The following is a 19,355-nucleotide window of genomic DNA, read 5'->3' as shown; positions in this document are numbered from 1 at the left end:
ATTAACGGGTTGTTCTCTGGACCAGACAATCCATTCTGTAAACTAAGTGCCAGTGGAGGCATAAGGCACATGCTCAGTTTACGTTAGCATTGTTTTGTTTTGTTTTTTTTTTATCCGAAATGAAGTCTAGTCCCACTAGTAAACCCCCGTCATACGAATGCACTAGCAATTAGGACCTCAATCACAGGATTACTTGAGCAGAAAAGGATGCTCGGGCACTTACATTTTGGACATTGCAAAGACCTTGCCTAGGATAAAACTGTCACAGCCCAACGCCTTGAAGCGGTAGCTCGTTTACAACTTTCAGAGAAGCCAAAAGGAAAAGGAAAAGGAAAAGAAAAAGATGAAGGAAATGCTTCTAAAATGTATTTTGAAGAAAAATCTGTTTCATCCACGAGGGCCGCTGTCGACGTCAGCGAGGGAACTGACCGTGGCCCCAAGTCACAAGTCCTTTCTGGCCCCGGAATGGCAGGACTCTGAGGTGACTAGTCTTAGGGACAGCAACCCGCAACCAGAAGGCACGCTCACACCTACCGCGGCCGGGAGAAACCCGGAGAACGCCGAGCCAGGCGACCCACGAGCCTGCCACTGCCCATTGGTCGCCCACAGCACCAAGGCCCGCCCCCAGATTCGAAAGGCTCTTCCGGAGCCGCGGGCAAAAGTCGGCCGCGCGCGAGCCTGGCTCCGGGGGTGGGGGAAGGAGGGGAAAGCCACGCCCACTCCCAGGGTCCATTGCGGTTCCGGCCGCCATTGTTTGAATTTGAAAACCGAGTGGTTTCCGAGCTGCTCCCGGCTGCCAGGGTCGTGCCATGCTGCAGGTGAGGAGCCGACGCTCGTGAGGGTGGCTGCTTGCCCGGAGCTCCTGAGGCTGCGACACCGCGGCCGTGTCAGCGTTGACGGGCTCGTGACTGCCGGAGTCTAGGAGCGGGGCTGCTGGAGGTGGGGGCTGAGCCGCAACTTAGGTAATTGAGACACGCAAGCCTTCAATCTCTTTGGGCCCTGGTTTCTTGGTCTGTTAAAGGAGATGCAGGCTAGATGTAAAGACATCAGTATGTGTGAATATATATATATATATATATTATATATATATATATATATATATATATATATATATATATATGTTTTTCGAGGCAGGGTTTCTCTGTGTAGCTTTGGAGCCTATCCTGGCACTCGCTCTGGAGACCTGGCCTCGAACTCACAGAGATCCGCCTGCCTCTGCCTCCCGAGTGCTGGGATTAAAGGCGTGTGCCACCCACGCCCGGCGACATTAATATTTTTATAGAACAGATAAGAGACATTTACCACATCTGGCTGCCTGAATTCCTGAGGTGAGCGGTTTCGGCACGTGACAAGGGCTCTCTCTTTCTGGGCAGAGGCCAGTGTTTATTCTCATACCACTTTGTGGCTAGAAAATAAGCTTATCTTGGTTTTACACGTATATAAAGAAAATAAGAGTGCAACAGTTTTAGTTGGACACTTCTGTTGAAATGTGTTTCGAGCCTGCCGTAGAGTAAACAAATGTAGATGGATGACTATTTCCTTAAATTGGGAATCTCCTTGCAGATGTTGGATTGTTAATTTGTTTCTTTGAAAAAAAAAAAAAAAGCTAAGAGGCGACCTTGGCCTCTCTGGTAGGTTTTTTTGTTTGCTTGTTGTTTTTTTGAGACAGGGTTTCACTGTGTAGCCTCGGCTGCCCTGGAACTCTGTAGACCAGCCTGGCCTCGGCCTCTTGATTGTTGGGATGAAAGCACCAGGCACCACTGCCTGGCACATCTGGTTGAGTCTTAAAAATATTTCAGTTTCTTTTCTTTCTTTCTTTCTTTCTTTCTTTCTTTCTTTCTTTCTTTCTTTCTTTCTTTCTTTCCTTCCTTCTTTTTTTTTTTTTTTGGTCAGCTTTACCCTGTAGTGATTTGTTGTTCAATTTAATGTTATATGCATTATTTCACTAAGTATTGAAAGTAACACAAGATCTTGATTCACCTGGTGGTCTCTTTGACTTTTGTGGTGAGGGTTTCAGGCTGAGTGAACATTTCATACTCTTCTTTTACTGATTGCATTTGTTCTTGGCATGCCTTTGGATGAGTCTTCCTAGAACTGGATCACATGAATAGTTGTGGGTAGTGTTCAATATTAGTATATTTAGAATCTGTAAATATAATAGGTTGTTGTCCTGTAAATGAAGCAGTCTAATGTTTTCTCTCTTTGAATTCATTTTTTTTTTTTTTTGGTGGGGGGAAAGTAGTAGGTTAGGTTGAACTGTCAACTTTACTTTTTAGATTAATTAATCAGTTAATTTGAGACAAGATCTTGCTTTATGGATCAGGCTGACTTCAAACTCAGATCCACTTGCTTTTTCCTTGGATTGGGTGGAGGGCTGGGTTTATCATGTCTAACCTATGTTTATTTATTTTTTGTTCTTTGAGAAGAGATCTTGGCCTAGCCTAGACTGGCATTGGATCCCCTGTGTAGCTAAGATGACCTGGAACTTCTGGTTTTCCTGCTCCACCTCTAGTGCTGTGATTCTAGGCCCATGCCACCACACCCTGTTTATGCTTGGGATAGAACCCGGGGTTTTGTGCATGCTAACAAGTGTACTAAGTAAACCACACCTAAGTTCCTTGGATTATAGACTTCCAATTGTGGGTGGCTTTTATGCTGATTTATTTCAGTTGTCTTAAAGAGGTTACTGCTCTTCTTGCAGAATGGAATCTCATTTGAATCAAGATGGATTGCCTAGACCATCTTATGTTTTTAGTGCTGACCCAATTGCAAGGCCTTCAGAAATAAATTTTGATGGCATTAAGCTTGATCTCTCTCGAAAGTTTTCCTTAGTTGCTGAAAACCCTGGGGTAAGTACAATGTAAGAAAAACACTATGTTGGTTATTGTGCTCCAGGGCAAATGTGTTCATGTTACAGTTTTCATAAACTTCCTTGATTTAAAGCAGACTTGTATCCTGGCTTTTCAATGGAGCCCTGTGTCAAAAGAAATACATAATAGTTCATTTTCAAACAGTGGGCCTAAACAACTTAGCATGTATGTATGTCCTAACCTGGTAGCCATCTGAAAACATTATTTTAAATTTTCAGGTTTCATTCTTTCATTCATCTTTGGTAGTTAAGCTAACTGGCGAAATATTCATGTAGCCTTCTTTATTGTGATTTTTACTTTATTGTGCGTTCAGGAACTGAACCTGCAATATCTCTATTGTCGGGGTGCACTATGTAGTTAGGGTTGGTTGAAGAAAGAAGGCACTCCAAGATAAGGCCTATTCAGCTGCAGGTTGGTCCAGCCTCTCTAATGGACTGAACCCTGAGCAGCCTTACAAAGGCATATGTATTGATTGTTACACATGAAGTATTTCCTCATACTAAGGTCCCTAATCTAATTTGCATGCCTTATAAAGTAGAGCGTCACATGCCTAGGTGACTCTAGTCCTTTATTATGTTTGCAATACACGATAACACCAGGTGTGCCTGAAGCTCTTGTGACCAAAGTCATGGGATGGCTGCAGTTTGCCTTCAGCAAAACCATTCTCACAAGTCATATGAATTATTGTTTTTACTTTTCTGTCTCTTTTGATTTAAATAAAATCACCTTGTATTAATTAATTTACAAATAGAACATCACACAGCTGGTTTAAAGAAGCCACTCAAACATCCCAAACTTTACATCTCTGTGAAGTTTATCAAGTTAGGACAAAGTTTACTTTCTTTGTTTTGAGGCAGGGTCTCTCTTTGTAGCTTTTCCTCACCCCACCTTCTAGTTTCTGCATCTCTGGAGTCCTGGGATTACAGGCATGCACCACTGGCCTTGTATGGTTGTTTTGAGATGGTATATCAGTTAGCCTAGGCTGGTCTGGAACTTGTATGTGGCTGAGAATGACCTTGACTTCCTGAAATTTTTTTTCTACTAAAATTAAAAACTTTATTACATCTAGATTCCCTTTCCCTTCCCCTGCCTATATAGATAAAAACTTCCCTTATTTATATATTTTTAAAAAGATCTGAATTGTCTTGATAAAAGCCATGGCTTATATATGCTAGGCAATCACTCTACAACTGAACTATATTATATCCCTTAGACCTTTTAAGTTGCCCAGAGAGGCTTCCAGTTTTGTTCTTCCTGCTTTAGCCTTTAGAGTAGCAGGATTATAGGTGTGTAACACCATACCTGGACCACCAGGTTTTTTTTTTGTTGTTGTTAAAATTATTTATTTCATGTATATGGGTGTTTTTCTGAATGTATGTATGTATGTGCACCATGTTTGTCTGATGCCCTAGGAGGTCACATGGTGTCATACTGTGGAACTAGAGTTACAGATGGTAGTGAGCTGCCTGATGTGACTGCTGGGAATTGATCTCAGACCCTCTGCAAGAGCATTGCACACTCTTAACCCCCGAGGATCAAGGAGATAAAGGACCTACACTTGTGTGGTGGTTTATTATTCATGATTTATTAAAGCTTGCCCGAGGATTCAGAAACCAAAGCTATTCTCAAGCTACAGAGCTCAGGCAGTGGTGTACACACCTTTCATCCCAGTAGCCATAATGCTAGGCAGTGGTGGCACACACCTTTCATCCCAGGACTCTGGATTAAGAGGTAGACAGATCTCTGTTAGTTCAAGCTCAGTAACTGCATGAAATTGATCCAGTCCTAAAAGAAATAGCTCACACAAAGGTGATCTCTACACTTGGGATCACATGACTTTAATCCCAGCACGGGGGTGGGGGGCTGGGAGGGTGTGGGGGTGTAAACAGGAGGATAAGGCTGTGCGGAGAAAGGAATATAAGGAGGGGACAGGAATTCAGAGCTTTTGCTTCTGAGGATTTGTGGAGACAGGGTTGCCATTTCAGCTGAGTAGAGGTAAGATCTATTGGCTTGGCTGCTTTGCTTTTCTGATCTTCAGCTTGAAGCTGAACCCCAATATCACTCACACTCTGAGTCTTTATTATTCGTGCAACAGCCTTGGTTGTAGAAATACTAAGAAACAAAACCAATACAGGTTAGTGTCTGAATAAAAATTCTGTAGACTATTATATAAATAATAGTTAATCTCTGAAAAAGCAATATTCTGTATTTTTTAAAATTTTATTTATTTCTTTTTAGGCAGACAGTTTGGGATCTAAAAATTACCTCCAAGTTTGTCTTCGAATAAGACCATTTACCCAGTCAGAAAAAGAACATGAGGCTGAGGTTTGTGTTGAATTTAATTAGATTTTAATGTTTTGCTTTCATTCAATAAATGCTACTCTTACTATTGTGGGCCTGTTTTCTAGGGTTGTGTACAAGTTCTAGATTCGCAGAATGTTCTGCTGAAAGATCCCCAAAGCATCCTTGGCCAGCTAAGTGAGAAGAACTCTGGACAGATGGCACAGAAATTCAGTTTTTCTAAGGTAACTAAGTACCGTGTGTGTGTGTGTGTGTGTGTGTGTGTGTGTGTGTGTGTGTGTGTGTGTGTGTGTGTGTGTGTGTGTGTGTGCGCGCGCGCGCGCGTGCGCGCGCTCGCTCAAGCTATGTAGTTGATTGAGTGAGGGCCTTGCACACGTAAAGCATATACTTCCCCCCTGAAGAATATTCCAGTTCCCTCTCCTTCCTCTGTTTCTGTTTCTTTTTTTTAAACAGGCCAACACTTGACTTGGGCTAAATTGTTGTGTAATTGTGTACACTGAAGCGCTTGCTTTGTGCTCATAGAACTTCAGTCTTTGGTACTGGTGTTATTATATATATATATATATATATATATATATATATGTATATATATATATATACACATGTACACACATATAAATATGTGTGTATATATGTAACACAGAAAATAAAAGATGTAGAGACAGATATTGGGGTTCAAGCTTCAAGCTGAAGACTTGAGAAGCAAAGTAGCCAAGCCAGTAGATCTTACCTCTACCAATCTGAAATGACAATCCTGTCTCCACAAATCCTCAGAGACAAAAGCTCTGAGTTCCTGTCTCCTCCTTCTTATATTCCTTTCTTTGCCCAGCCATATCACTCCTGTCTGTACCTGCTCAGTGCTGGGATTAAAGGTATGTGATCAAAGTTGCTAGAATCAAAGGCATGCGCTCTGTTACTCTTCACTCTTGTGTAGGCCAGGATGGCCCTGAACTCAGAGAGATCCATCTTCCTGTCTCATGAGTCCTGGAATTAAAGGTGTGTATTGCCACTACCTGACCTCTATAGCTTGTGACTGACTGTGCATCCTGAACCCTCAGGCAAGCATTATTAAATTGCAGATAATATGTCAACACACGCACGCACGCACGCACGCACGCATGCATATGTTTTTTTCCCTGAAACTAAGACTGAGGTCTGTAAATTTATAATTTGAAGTAAGACACTGTATTAGCTTTTTTATTTTAATTAAAAATATTTTCTAAAACTCATGAGATACTGATTGGCTGGGTGTATGAGATTTCTTAGCATTATTTTCTTAGTTAAACTTTATTTACTTGTGTGTGCCTGCCATGATGTGCATGTGGGGGACCCTGCAGGACTCTTTACTCTCCTTCTTCCACCATGTGGTTCTCAGGGATTTAACTCAGGTTGTTAGGGCTGCTGGCAGTCACCTTTACCCACCGAGCCATCCTGCCAGCCTTGAAGTTTCTATTCTAAAAATTTATAAATCCTGTCAGTGTACTTTTGGTGGTAGAGACATGGTTCCTGTTTTTAATAACTATTTCAAAATAAATGCTTAATAATTTTGGAACATGAGTTTTCTTAAAAGTCATATCTTAAAAATGCTCTCTTAGGTTTTTGGACCAGAAACTTCACAGAAAGAGTTCTTTCTGGGTTGCATTATGCAGCCAGTAAAAGACCTCTTGAAAGGACACAGTCGGCTGATCTTTACATATGGGCTGACCAATTCTGGAAAAACATATACATTTCAAGGTAAATATTGTTTATTTTGACTAGAAAAGAAAATAGAACCATTAGTATGCATTTGGTATTTTAGTAATTGCATGTAGTTGTATTTCCGTCATCTAGTCCATATTTTTTATTTTTACTACTTTTTCCATAAAAAAATATAATCACATTTCTTTCTCCTCCAGCTGGTTTTATATCACTTCTATGCGCCTTTTCAAACTGATAACCTCATTTTCTTTTTTACTATATATATGTGAATACATATATAAACAACCTGCTGAGTCTGTTAACTATTGCTTATATGTATGTTTTTAAGGCTTTTAAAAAAATTAACATTAAAAAGTATTGGAGCTGGAGGTATTGGTGTAGACCTTTAGTCCCAGCATTTAGGAGGCCTCTGAGGCAGGCTGCTTTTTGAGTCCTAGGACAGCCTGGTCTACGTAGTGAGTTCCATTCTAGCCAGAGCTACTTAATGAAACCTTATCTCAGAAAACAAAAACAAGGTTGAAGTATTGGTTTCATTATGCCATGTTTGTACATATATGTCATTATAATTGGTTCTTTTCATTTCCCCCTGTTTCATTCCCCCACTCTCCCATGCCTTCCTCTTCTGGTCCCCTTCCTCCTCTGAAAGAGCATACACGTATTGTAGAAAATATACTCACACATATATAACATGTATATAGAACACATGGATACACATATATATTACATGTATATAAAACACACACATGTATATCTGTTCCATAGCTTCCTCTTTTTGCCTTGTCTTCCCTTAATATCTCTTCTTCCCCTCTCACAGTTCCCTTCCTACTTCAGTAATATTCTCCCTCTCAATTTAAATCTAGATTCTGTATATGATAGGAAAAATACACACTTGCTTTCTGTATTTGGCTTATTTCCCCCAACACACTGATATCCATATCTTTTCATGTTGTTGCTGGGCAAGCACCTTACAAAATGTACTACTGTCTCCATGCTGTATTAAATTATTTTCTTGTCCTAACTTTCCTCCTTAATTTGGTCACACAGAGACAACTCCTAACTAGACCTCTTACCTGGGTATCCCCTCAATTTTTTTAAACATCATATATTGCTGATATTTAATATATGATAGAGAGGAATATATTGTTAATAATTAAGATATGCTTTAGATAATTAGGCATGGAATAAATAAAAAGCATTTCATTTTGTAATGATGGGTGATAGGAAATCATAATATTTGGGCTAGATCTGAATGTAAAATTTCAAGCTATTGAATCAGAATATGTTGACAATGCAGTAAATACTGAAATGATAGAAAACCAAATAATTCTTTGATTTCTTGCATTTTCCTTTTTTATTATAGCTTATTGATATTGGTAGTATAAATAAATGGATAAATGTTAATCCAAAAACATTACCTTTTTCCTATCTTTTTATAGGCACAGAAGAAAATATTGGCATTTTGCCTAGAACACTGAATGTATTGTTTGGTAGTCTTCAGGAAAGACTATATACAAAGATGAACGTCAAACCACATAGATGTAGAGAATACTTACGGTTATCATCTGAACAAGAAAGAGAGGAAAGTGCTAACAAAAGTGCATTACTGCGGCAAATTAAAGAGGTATGTTAGTATTTTAGTACATAAAATATCAAAATCAAGGAAAGCTTTTGTAAACATTCAGGATAATTTTAGCTTGTGTCATCTGTTTTTGGTCATGGTGCTTTTTTATTTTTGAAAAAAATATGTAAAGTGGCAAATGGCAATACTAAATAGAAATGTAAATGATAGTAATCTTTTTTGTTATAGTATTAATATTATATTTTTAAAATATTTATGAAATATTTGAAAATATTTGAAAATAATACAAAAATTTAAAGAAAAAATATAGGAAACAAAAAATGAATATTTGGACAGTTTCTTTTGAGAGGCTTCTTATTTAGCTCAGCTGATCTCAACTTTTCAGTCTTCCTGCCTTTGCCTCCTGAGTGCCAGACTTCCTTGGTGCACCTCATGCAGAAAGCTTGCTGTCTGAATGGATATGCACCCTCATATGCAGGTGCTTTCACATTTGATTTTTCTGATACTGGTTAGATCCAGGGCCTCATTGTGCTAGGTAAACACTCTAACATTGAGCTACATTCTTGCCCTTCTTTGTTATATGTAGAATACAGTTTTTTTTTTTTCCTTTAAACAGGAGTGAAATCCTACTCTTTATAAAATAACCTAGGTTCTCACTAGATATCAAAATAACAAATAATCCAATTAAAAAAATGGGGTATAGATCAGATATAGACAGTCTCCAAAGCTACAAAGAGAAACCCTGTCTCTAAAAACAAAACACAACAAAACAAAAAAACCACCCAGCTATATCAATCTTGGCCATATACCCAAAGGATGTTCAATCAAACCACCCAAGGACACTTGTTCAACTATGTTCATAGTAGCATTATTTATAATAGCCAAAACCTGCAAACATAGATGCCCCTCAACCAAAGAATGAATAAGGAAAATGTGCGACATTTATACAAAGGAATATTACTCATCTTTAGAAACAATGACCTCATGAAATTTGTAGGCAAATGGATAGAACTAGAAAAAATTCTGAGTGAGGTAACACAGACCCAGAAAGGCAAACATGGTATGTACTCACTCATAAATGGATATTAGGGGTAAAGTATGGGCTAATCACCTTGAAATCCACAGCTCCAGAGAGGGTAGATAACAAAGAGGGTTGCATGGATGCATTTCCCTGGGAAGGGGAACTAGAGATCTGGGTAAACTGGGGGCAGGAATTGGGGGAGATGGGAACTTGAGGGTGTGGGTTGGAGACTAGACAGATGAGGAGAATGATAGAGAAGTTTTGATAGGAGTTAGAGAGAAACCTGGTCCCAGGGAAACTCCCTGGAATCCACAAGGATGACCGCAGCTAAGACTCCTAGCATTAGTGGAGAGGGTGCCTGAACTAGTCATCTATTGTAATCAGACTGAGGACTATTGTGCGTGTTCATCAGAGAGTCTTCATCCAGTAACTGATGGAAGCAGATGCAGAGATACTCATCTAAGCATTGATCCAAGCTCTGGGAGTCCTCCTGAAGAAAGAGAGGAGGGATTGTAGGAGTCAGGGGGTTTCTGTTCAGCTATTGGCCAGTCAGCTTTTTTAATTAAGCCAATCACAATAACATATATTCACAGTGTAAAGGAATATTCCACACTTTCATTATTCTAAATCATTGGTGTCTATTAGCAGTTTGTGTGTTTAACTTAATTCCTTTAAAAAAAAATCAGCTTATAAAACTAATTTCATATTGGTGAACTTGCTATAAGTAGTGCTTCAGCAAGGGGATGTTGTATTTCAAATATATTTCCTGTTACTTTCTCCAAACTGAGTTTAACCCTGAGCACTTCCTTTTCCCTCTGTGGACACAGTTTCACTATGTAGTCTTGGCTTGTCCTTGACTCTTAGTCTTCCTGCCTTTGCTCCCTGGTGCTGGGGTTACAAGCATGTGCTCTGACACTTGGCCCTGAGAGCTATTTACTAGTCTACATATAGTCACCTGATCAATGATCTCAGCTATCCCTCAGTTTATGTTTTTTTATAAATGAGGTCATTAGGGCATCTTAGAATTTTTCTTGTGAAATTTCAGGTGTTCTTTGTCATTTGATTTATTCTTTTTATTTTTAGAAACTCATTTGTTAAAATAAGTCCTAAGGGCTTGAAATTTAGCATGGTGATGGAACATTAGCATAGCATAGTATAGATAAAACACTCAGTTTAATCAGGCAAAACAAAAAAAAGCCAAATGCATTATTAGTTATTAATGCATTTTCTAAGCTGTTGTGACTTTCTTGAGAATTTTGCTTTTCTTTAAATATCTGTACATAGACACACACAAACATGCATACATGTTTTTATGTGTTTGATGCATATGTGAAAATGCAGGTGCACAGGTGGTAAGGTAAAGGGTGGAGATCACAGGACAACTTGGGAGAGTTGGTTGTGTCCTGCTGTTGATTTGGGGGATCTAAATAGGCTCATCAGGTTTTTGTGGCAAGTGCTGAACCTGCTGAGCCATCTCCATGGCTTCTTATTTGTTTTTCAGTATTCATTTAGTTTGTGAAATTTTTATTAATGCACTGTGATCTGACAATGTTTCATATGGTAAGGTCGTATGGTGGTGGTGTTGTGGAGACTATTATAGTTGTTATAACTAAATACTTTTGGGTAGTTTATAAAGTTATAATTAGTCCGTAGTTCTACAGCCAGGAATTTTTTAAAAGGAGAGAGAGAGAGGGAGAGGGGGGTGAGGGAGGGAGGGAGGGAGAGAGAGAGAGAGAGAGAGAGAGAGAGAGAGAGAGAGAGAGAGAGAGAGATTACTTGTCTGTTATCTGTCAAGGTTGTCTGTTTTCTCATTGTGTATGAGGATCTAGGTTAGGTCCTCAGTCTTAGTAGCAATTGTATCCTCTGAACTATTTCACTGACCCTGGAGATAGCAACTTGTAATAGCAAAATTTTGAACTAGTAAGGACCTTCTTGGTGGAAACTTAGTACAGAGTCTCAAGGTGATCCAGGGTATCACATGGCAGGAGAGGTGTGTCCAAGATACAGAGCCAAACAGGCTTTTATAGCACACCAATTCCTGGGATGACCCGTTAATCCACTGATTAATGAATGGATTAATCCATGAGATCAGAGCTCTTGTGATCTAATCACCTTCTTCTTTCTCTAAATTGAGAAAGCATTTTGACTGCAGCTCTGGCCTGGAACTTGCTATGTAGAACAGGCAGGCTTGCTTCAAACTCACAAAGATCTGCCTCTAAATGTCAGTATTGAAATTAAAGGAGTGAGCCTATCTGGCCTATCACCCCTTATTAATTCGCAATGGGAATTATTTTTCAACATAAACTTTAGTGGGAATATTGAAACTGTAATATAGAATAATATGTAGTATTCTATGGAACAATGCTGTCTTATGTAGGATAGTACCTTATTAGTTATAATGAATTTTAAAATTAATTTATCTTCTGTCTTTCTGGGTTTTATTTTTTCAGATATTTTTATTGTTAAAGATAGAAAAGCTATTAATTTGTTTTAATTATTACTTTAAAAATATTAATGATTTTCCCTTTAGACTTTCAGGAGACTAGTCATGTGCTGGGTCTGGTAGCATGTGCTGTAGTTTTAAATTATTCCAGATCCTGAGGCAGGAGGAGTCTCTAAGTCCAGGTATTTGGTGCCAGCCTGGAAAACATAAGGAGATCCTCCTTCACCTCTGTCTTTTAAAGACTTATTTGTATGAGTGTTTACATGAGTGCATCTAGTATGTATGTATATATGCATGTTGTGTATTATGACATGTTCATACCTGGTGCCTACAGAGGGCAGAAGATAGTTTCGGATCCCTTAGAACTGGAGTTAGAGGTAGTTTTGAGCCACTGTGGTGCTGGGAACCAAACCTGGCTCCTCTGTAATAGCTGCCAGTTCTTTTAACAACTGAGCCATCTACAACTGGTGAAAGGACCGAGAATAAGTGTCAGTGGAGTGCTCAGTTACAGATGAAACATTTGTGTTATACCTCCTTCTCCAAGGCTCAGGACCTGATTTGGAGGAGGAACAGAAAGAGTGTAAGAGCCAAAGTTTGTAGGGACCAGGATGAAACTGTCCTCTGGATATGACAGAACCCTTGTTCTTATGAATTCATATCACTTGTGGTTACCTGTACAAGATTAAGCTAGTCAAGCTACTACTGGCATGGGTGGGAAAGGAGGTTCATGAGCCCCCATCCCTAATTCAGGAACTGTGGAAGATTGATGTCTTTAGGGGAAGGAGAGTCTGTTTTCATTAAGGGTGGGCTCATTGGCCTGTCAGCTGTGCTTAAGAGGATGGCCCTACATCCAAAAGAATATGAATAGCACATATTGGCGTTGAAAGAAATAAAAATACATTTAAGGGTTAGAGATGTGGTTCCTTTGCTAGTGTTGTCTGGCATTCACATAGCAGTAGGTTCATGTCTTAGCACTGCATAAAGCTAGACATGGTGGCATATACCTGTAGTTCTGGCAACTAGGAGATAGAGGCAGGCAGATAAGAATTTCAAGGATATCCTATGGTGAATACATGGCAAGTTGAAGCCAGCCAGGGTTTTATAAGAGCTCCCCCCCCAAAAAAAAAGAAAGAAATTAGAGGGTCTAGAGAGATGGCGCAGAGATTAAGAGCACTTGCTGTTCTTGCAGAGGATCTGGGTTCAATTCCCAGCATCCAAGTGGTGGCTCACAACCATCTATAGCTCCAGTTCTAGGGGATCTGACATCTCTTCTGACCTCCCGGGACACCAGGCATACACATGGTGCACATACATTGAGTTCAGGCAAAACATTCATACAAACAAAATAAATCTAAAATAGTAAATATTACAAAACAGGGTTTTATTAATAATAATAACAGTAAGTGATTCACATTTGGTTGTTTGAGGTTGGAGGGTTGTATGTTTCAGGTCAGCCATAGCAAAACTCTGTCTTGAAAAAATGAAAGAGATGAGGTTTGGCTCAGCAGTTAAGAAAGACTGGTCATGCAGAGTAACCCTAGTTCCAGGAAACTTTCTGTTACTGTATTCTGTAAGCCCTCGTCTCTTAATGTGTTCAGTGAACAAACCCATGTGCATACATTCGTACATAATTAAAAAAAAATTAAAGATAAAGAGGGAAGGAAGGAAGGTTGGTTTATTTGGTCATTGGGGTACAAAGTATGGCCTCACAAAGTAAAATGGTATTTTAGCAAATTATGGAGATCTGTGGGTAATTGTGTAAGTAATTCATAAAAAAAATCATTGATTAATTCCTTAATGAGTTATCCTCTGAAAAGATTACTAATTTATGAAAATCTAAACATGAGGTGTTCTTTTTATGCTTTTATTGTGAAATGTTTATAGAAGGCAGTTTGGGGCTACCGTATTGACACTGGAAGCCTTCAAACTTACCATGTTGTCTACCAGTTCATTCTTTTTTGTTAGATATTTTATAAAAATAATTAGAATGCAATACATAAAGATGTTCCTTGTAGTGTTATATTTTACAGGTAAAATTTTGTAAATACCCATCTGAATACTAATAAAGGAGTCATTCATTTTATATCTGTTAAGTATTCATCACATTTTTACAAGTAAACTTTATATGTAAAAGCAGCTTACTATATTAATTAAATGTATGCAAAATAATTAAATGGACATATTTATATATATTTGCAGTTATTTTTGGTTGGCAGATACTAAAACAAGATATTCTTATTTGATACTTTGCCAAATTTCTTACAATGAGATGCTATTGTTTAACTAGGAAATAAGCTAAAGCAGGAATCACTGAATTACGTGGTTTAATTGGATAGGTAATTAATATCTTAGTTATTTAACTTTAACAAAAATGTTTTTAAACTTTATTCTTTTTCTTTTTTAGGTTACTTTACATAATGACAGTTATGACATTCTTTGTGGTAAGTATTCTTTTCTCATTTATGTTAATTTGCTCATCATGAAATATATTTGAAAGGTTTTAATTTCAAAACCCCCCCAGTGTTAATTTTTTGATTATATAGTTCTTACATAGTGTTACTAAACTATATGACCTGAGTAGCTGTAAAGTTTCATCTAGGCTCAGAATCACACATGCATTTTCTCTAACTCTAATATTGAAATCGAGAATTTTTAATTTGTATTTGATTCCTTCTTGAAAAAGAAGATAAAAAGAAACTAAGCTTTGAGTGCCACATAGTTGTTCTTGACTCCCTAAACCATTTTTTTAATGTAGATGGTAAAGAGATTAAGGAACCTAAGAGTCATGGTCTATATTTTTTGTTTCATTTTTTTTTAGTCAAGGTCTTAATTTTATGCTTTTTGTTGTTATTATAGGAAGTTTAACAAACTCTATGACTATCCCAGAATTTGAAGAATCCATGAACAATTGTGACCAATCTAGCCTGGATGTTGATAATATAAAGTATTCTGTATGGGTTTCTTTCTTTGAGATTTACAATGAAAGTATTTACGATTTGTTTGTTCCTGTATCATCTAAGTTCCAAAAGAGAAAGATGCTACGCCTTTCCCAAGATGTAAAGGGCTATTCTTTTATAAAAGGTAAATCAGTGAGCATTGTTTATTTTTATTGCGCCAAAGTTCACTTCTAGGTTTTGTGACAGCTATAGTCATCAAAAAGGAAGTTTTTTTTTAAATCAGTAATTTTATTCATTTTTAGCATCAAGAAAAATAAGATTGTACTTTGGAAATATTTTTTATTATGTTTATTATAATTGAGTAGAAGTGGGTCTAGATACTTTTTGTGCTCGAATGTTAATTATATTCTTGGTGATAAAAATCAAGGTGTTCCAGTATTTATTACTTTTTTTTGTAACTGTAAAATGTTTGTAGCCTTCCATCTTACCTTGCATAACTTAAATACTAAGTGTCTTTATATTCTCAACTTTATATTTCTTGTGGAGTGAGGAGTGGTTTAGATGGTTCTCTAGGATGTGTGACCAACAGAAAGATTTTATATGGTACTAGGAAAATACTTTGCAAAGATTATGCTGTAGCACAAATGTTACATTTTTAAAAACTAGCGTATATCTTCTTTATTTGTTGAAGATCTTCAGTGGATCCAGGTATCTGATTCTAAAGAAGCATACAGACTTTTAAAGCTAGGAGTGAAGCATCAGAGTGTTTCCTTTACAAAACTGAACAATGCTTCTAGTAGAAGGTAAGTAGTAAATTCTTGGCTACAATTTGTTTGGACAGTAGGTTTCCTAATTTGCAGGATGTTTTTGAGGCATTTTTACTCTTCCTTTATATCATGGATTATTTTCCCAGTTGCTTAAAGTGGTAGTCTTTTCTCTGTATCTTACCCTGATACATATACATATACATATACATATACATACATACATACATACATACATACATACATACATAATTTGAAAAATGGTTATACTCTTAGGGAAAGGGTTAAGGAAGACTCTTTGTGAAAAGTGGGACTAGGGGGTAGGGGACAGAGTAAGTATGGGGATGGAGGAAAGCCCTGCCTACTATGAGGTGGGCGTGGGGTGGTAGTGTGATCTCCAACAGTCTATGTAAAGGCAGATTTATGTTTTGTTTCTATTTTTTCAAAGAGTGTATTTTTCATACCACAGCGTTCTCACTAATAGTATGATCTCTGCAAGAAAAATCTTGTTTCCCTCCATAGTTCTATAGATGGACCTCAGGCTCTCATGTGTGCTAGACAGACACGCTACTACTGACCTACATTCATTTCCAGCCATCTTTTTACTTTAAAAAAAAAAAAAAAACTCTTCAATTCTATTTATTTATTTATTTATTTTTGCATGTTAGTCCCATTTGCCCCCCCTTTCTCCACTTCCCCTACCTTTCCTTCCCCCCTTCCCCTTTTGCTTCTCAGAGAGTGTAAGGCCTCCCATGGGGAGTCAACAAAGTCTGTCCCATCACCACATTTAGGCAAGACTAAGCCCCCCCCAGTCCCATCCCCCCCAGGCTGAGCAAGGTATTTCTCCATAGGAAATGGTTTTCAAAAAGCCAGTTTGTGTACTACAGATAGATCCTGGTCCCACTGCCACTGGCCCTGTAAATTGCCCAAGTCACCTACTGTCACCTGCATTCAGGGGGTCTAGTTTGGTCCTATGCAAGCTCTGAAGCTGTCAGTCTGTATTTATTGAGCATCCACTAGCTCGAGTCAGCTGTTTCTGTGGGTTTTCCTACCCTGGTCTTGACCCCTTTTATTTTCATTCCTCTATAACCATTTCAGGAGCTTGGCCCAGTGGTTAGTTGTGGATCTCTGCATCTGCTTCCATCAGTTACTGGATGACAATTAATATAGTCATCAATCTGATTACAGGGCAAGGCCAGTTCCAGACACCCTCTCCTCTATTGCTTAGAGTCGTATCTGGGGTCATCCTTGTGTATTCCTAGGAATTTCCCTAGTGTCAGGTTTCTCAATAATCCCATAACGGCTCCCTCTATCAAGATAATTCTTTCCTTGCTTTCCCTCTCTATCCTTCTCCCAACTCGACCATTCTGTTCCCTTCCCTCAATTCACCCCAGTCCCCTACTTCCTCTCTTCCCTTCCCTCCTCCCCCTCCCTCTCATGCTCCCGATTTACTCAGGAGATTTTGTCTATTTCCTCTTCCTAGGTGGATCCATGTATGTCTCTCTTGATTCCTAATATCCATTTATGAATGAGGATAGCCATATTTGTCTTCTGGTTCTGGGTTACCTATCTCATGATGATTTTTTCTAATTCTCTTCATTTGCCTGCAAATTTCAAGATTCCATTGTTTTTTTTTCCGCTGAGTAGTACTCCATTGTGTAAATGTACCACATAATTTCTATCTATTCTTCAGTTGAGGGGCACCTAGGTTACTTCCAGGTTCTGAGTATTACAGATAATGCTGCTGTGAACATAACTGAGCAAATGTCCTTGTGGTATGAGTGTGCATCCTTTGGGTATATGCCCAAAAGTGGTATTGTTGGGTCTTGAGGTAGATTGATTCCCAGTTTCCTGAGAAACTGCCATATTGATTTCCAAAATGGTTGTACAAGTTTGCACTCTCACCAGCAATTGAGGAGTGTTCCCCTTTCTCCATATCCTCTTAAGTTGTCATCACTGTTTTTATTCTTAGCCATTCTGACAGCTGTAAGATGGAATCTCAGAGTTGTTTTGATTTGCATTTCCCTGATGGCTAAGGATGTTGAGCACTTCCTTAAATGTCTTTCAGCCATTTGAGATTCTTTTGTTGAGAATTCTCTGCTTATATCTGTACCCCACTTTTTAATTGGATTATTTGGTAGTTTGATGTCTAGTTTCTTGAGTTCTTTGTATATTTTGGAAATCAGCCCCCAGTCAGATGTGGGAATGGTGAAGATCTTTTCCCATTCTGTTGGTTGCCATTTTGTCTTGTTGATTGTGTCCTTTGTCTTTCAGTTTCAGGAGGTCCCATTTATTAATTGTTGCTACTGGTGTTATATTTAGGAAGTGGTCTCCTGTGCCAGTGTTTATGTTTCATTTTTAAATAGGGTATCACTTAGTAGTCTAGGCTGACCTTGAACTTTAGATTGTTTGCTTTCTCCTCACAAGTATTGACTCTTTATTACACATGATTTTGTTAATAGAAATTGGAGTGCTAGGAGGGGAAGTTTTGAGGGGTTTGGGATTTGACAAGTTATAAGGTGATGCTAGACAGTTGGGCATGTGTAGGTGACAATGGAGTAGGGGCTGAATATCTGGCAGCTAGTTGCAAAATGTATCCCTGGTAGAGGACAGATTAAACCTGTGTAAAGAAGTCCATTAGGTGCCTGTCTCCTGTAGAATGCATGCCTTGAAATGGAGTGATAATACATGATCTCTGTTTCTTCTTTCAGTCACAGCATATTCACTATTAGAATATTACAGATTGAAGACTCCGAAATGCCTCGTGTAACTCGAGTTAGTGAGTAAGTTGAAAGCTGTTTAACCTGTAGTTATTTTGAAGCATTTTGAAAAATTTTACAGTAACCTTTTTTGGGGGGGGTTGATTTAGATTGTCTTTATGTGATCTTGCTGGTTCAGAACGAAGCATGAAGACACAAAGTGAAGGTGAAAGGCTAAGAGAGGCTGGGAATATCAACGCTTCTTTATTGACTCTGGGAAAGTGTATCAGTGTTTTGAGGAACAGTGAAAAGTCAAAGTAAGTATCATTACTATAAATATCAAAATCATTAAAGTTTGCTCTTTTAAGTCCTTTTTGAAAAGCTGTTTCTTTCACAATGATTGTATTGACTATTTTCCACAACAGATATACTCATAGTTTAGAAAGCACATCTCTGTGATGTTGATTTAGTGTCTCAAACTTCTTGGCTTATGTGTTTTTGAGACATGGTCTCATGTAGCCCAGGCTAGCCTTGAATTCAGTATGTACTGAGGATAACCCTGAACATGGGGTCTTCCTGCTTCTACTTCCCAAGTGGGATTACAGATGTGCACCATCACACTTCTCCCTCATGTGGTGCTGTAGAGCAAACTTGGCCTTGTGTGTGTGCTAGGTAACCACTCTGTCAGCTGAGCTATACCCCAGTCTTGTAACTTCTTTATTCTTAAGCAATATATTGTGTGCATTTGTGACAGTCTACTGTATTAATTATCTTCTTAAGCTGATTAAATGAAAAATTAATTAGCCTTCACAACTTTAGTTAAGGAGTTTTATGATATGTGCCATAGAATTACTATTATTATGGGGAATACAGTACAGTTAAATGTGACTTTTTTTTTTTTAAACATTTTACCTAGTAGATTATTGTATTATTCTTACTATTTCTTAAAAAAGAGTAAGACTATTACAAGGGCAAGTAATTAAGTAAATTTTATTAGTGACCTCACTGAAGTATTTGTTTCTTTATTACTGAGATTCAGTTTTGGGCCTGGTCCATGCTAGACAAGAGCTCTAATACTGATCC

The 19,355-nt window shown here is 38.3% G+C and overlaps 1 protein-coding gene across 4 annotated transcripts in view; it reads left to right on the top strand.

The window, feature by feature from the left end:
- Positions 1-664: 664 nt before the first annotated feature.
- The window catches only part of Kif20b (kinesin family member 20B), a 50,896-nt gene continuing 32,205 nt past the window's right edge, over positions 665-19,355 (top strand). For 3 of the 4 annotated variants that reach the window (XM_035441877.1, XM_035441878.1, XM_027406360.2), the window contains exons 1-11: positions 751-962; positions 2,702-2,849; positions 5,109-5,195; positions 5,279-5,395; positions 6,767-6,905; positions 8,306-8,490; positions 14,317-14,353; positions 14,769-14,993; positions 15,501-15,612; positions 18,285-18,356; positions 18,443-18,589. In XM_035441877.1, coding sequence (XP_035297768.1) covers positions 2,703-2,849; positions 5,109-5,195; positions 5,279-5,395; positions 6,767-6,905; positions 8,306-8,490; positions 14,317-14,353; positions 14,769-14,993; positions 15,501-15,612; positions 18,285-18,356; positions 18,443-18,589 — 1,268 coding nt within the window. In that variant the 5' untranslated portion in view covers positions 751-962; position 2,702. Of the gene's footprint in view, positions 963-2,701; positions 2,850-5,108; positions 5,196-5,278; positions 5,396-6,766; positions 6,906-8,305; positions 8,491-14,316; positions 14,354-14,768; positions 14,994-15,500; positions 15,613-18,284; positions 18,357-18,442; positions 18,590-19,355 lie in introns of all 4 variants that reach the window. The other variant, XM_027406359.2, reaches the window with a different exon arrangement.

The sequence above is a fragment of the Cricetulus griseus genome, chromosome 3 (assembly GCF_003668045.3).
Source record: "Cricetulus griseus strain 17A/GY chromosome 3, alternate assembly CriGri-PICRH-1.0, whole genome shotgun sequence".
Taxonomy (NCBI): domain Eukaryota; kingdom Metazoa; phylum Chordata; class Mammalia; order Rodentia; family Cricetidae; genus Cricetulus; species Cricetulus griseus.
This window is presented reverse-complemented; position numbering and strand designations above follow the sequence as displayed.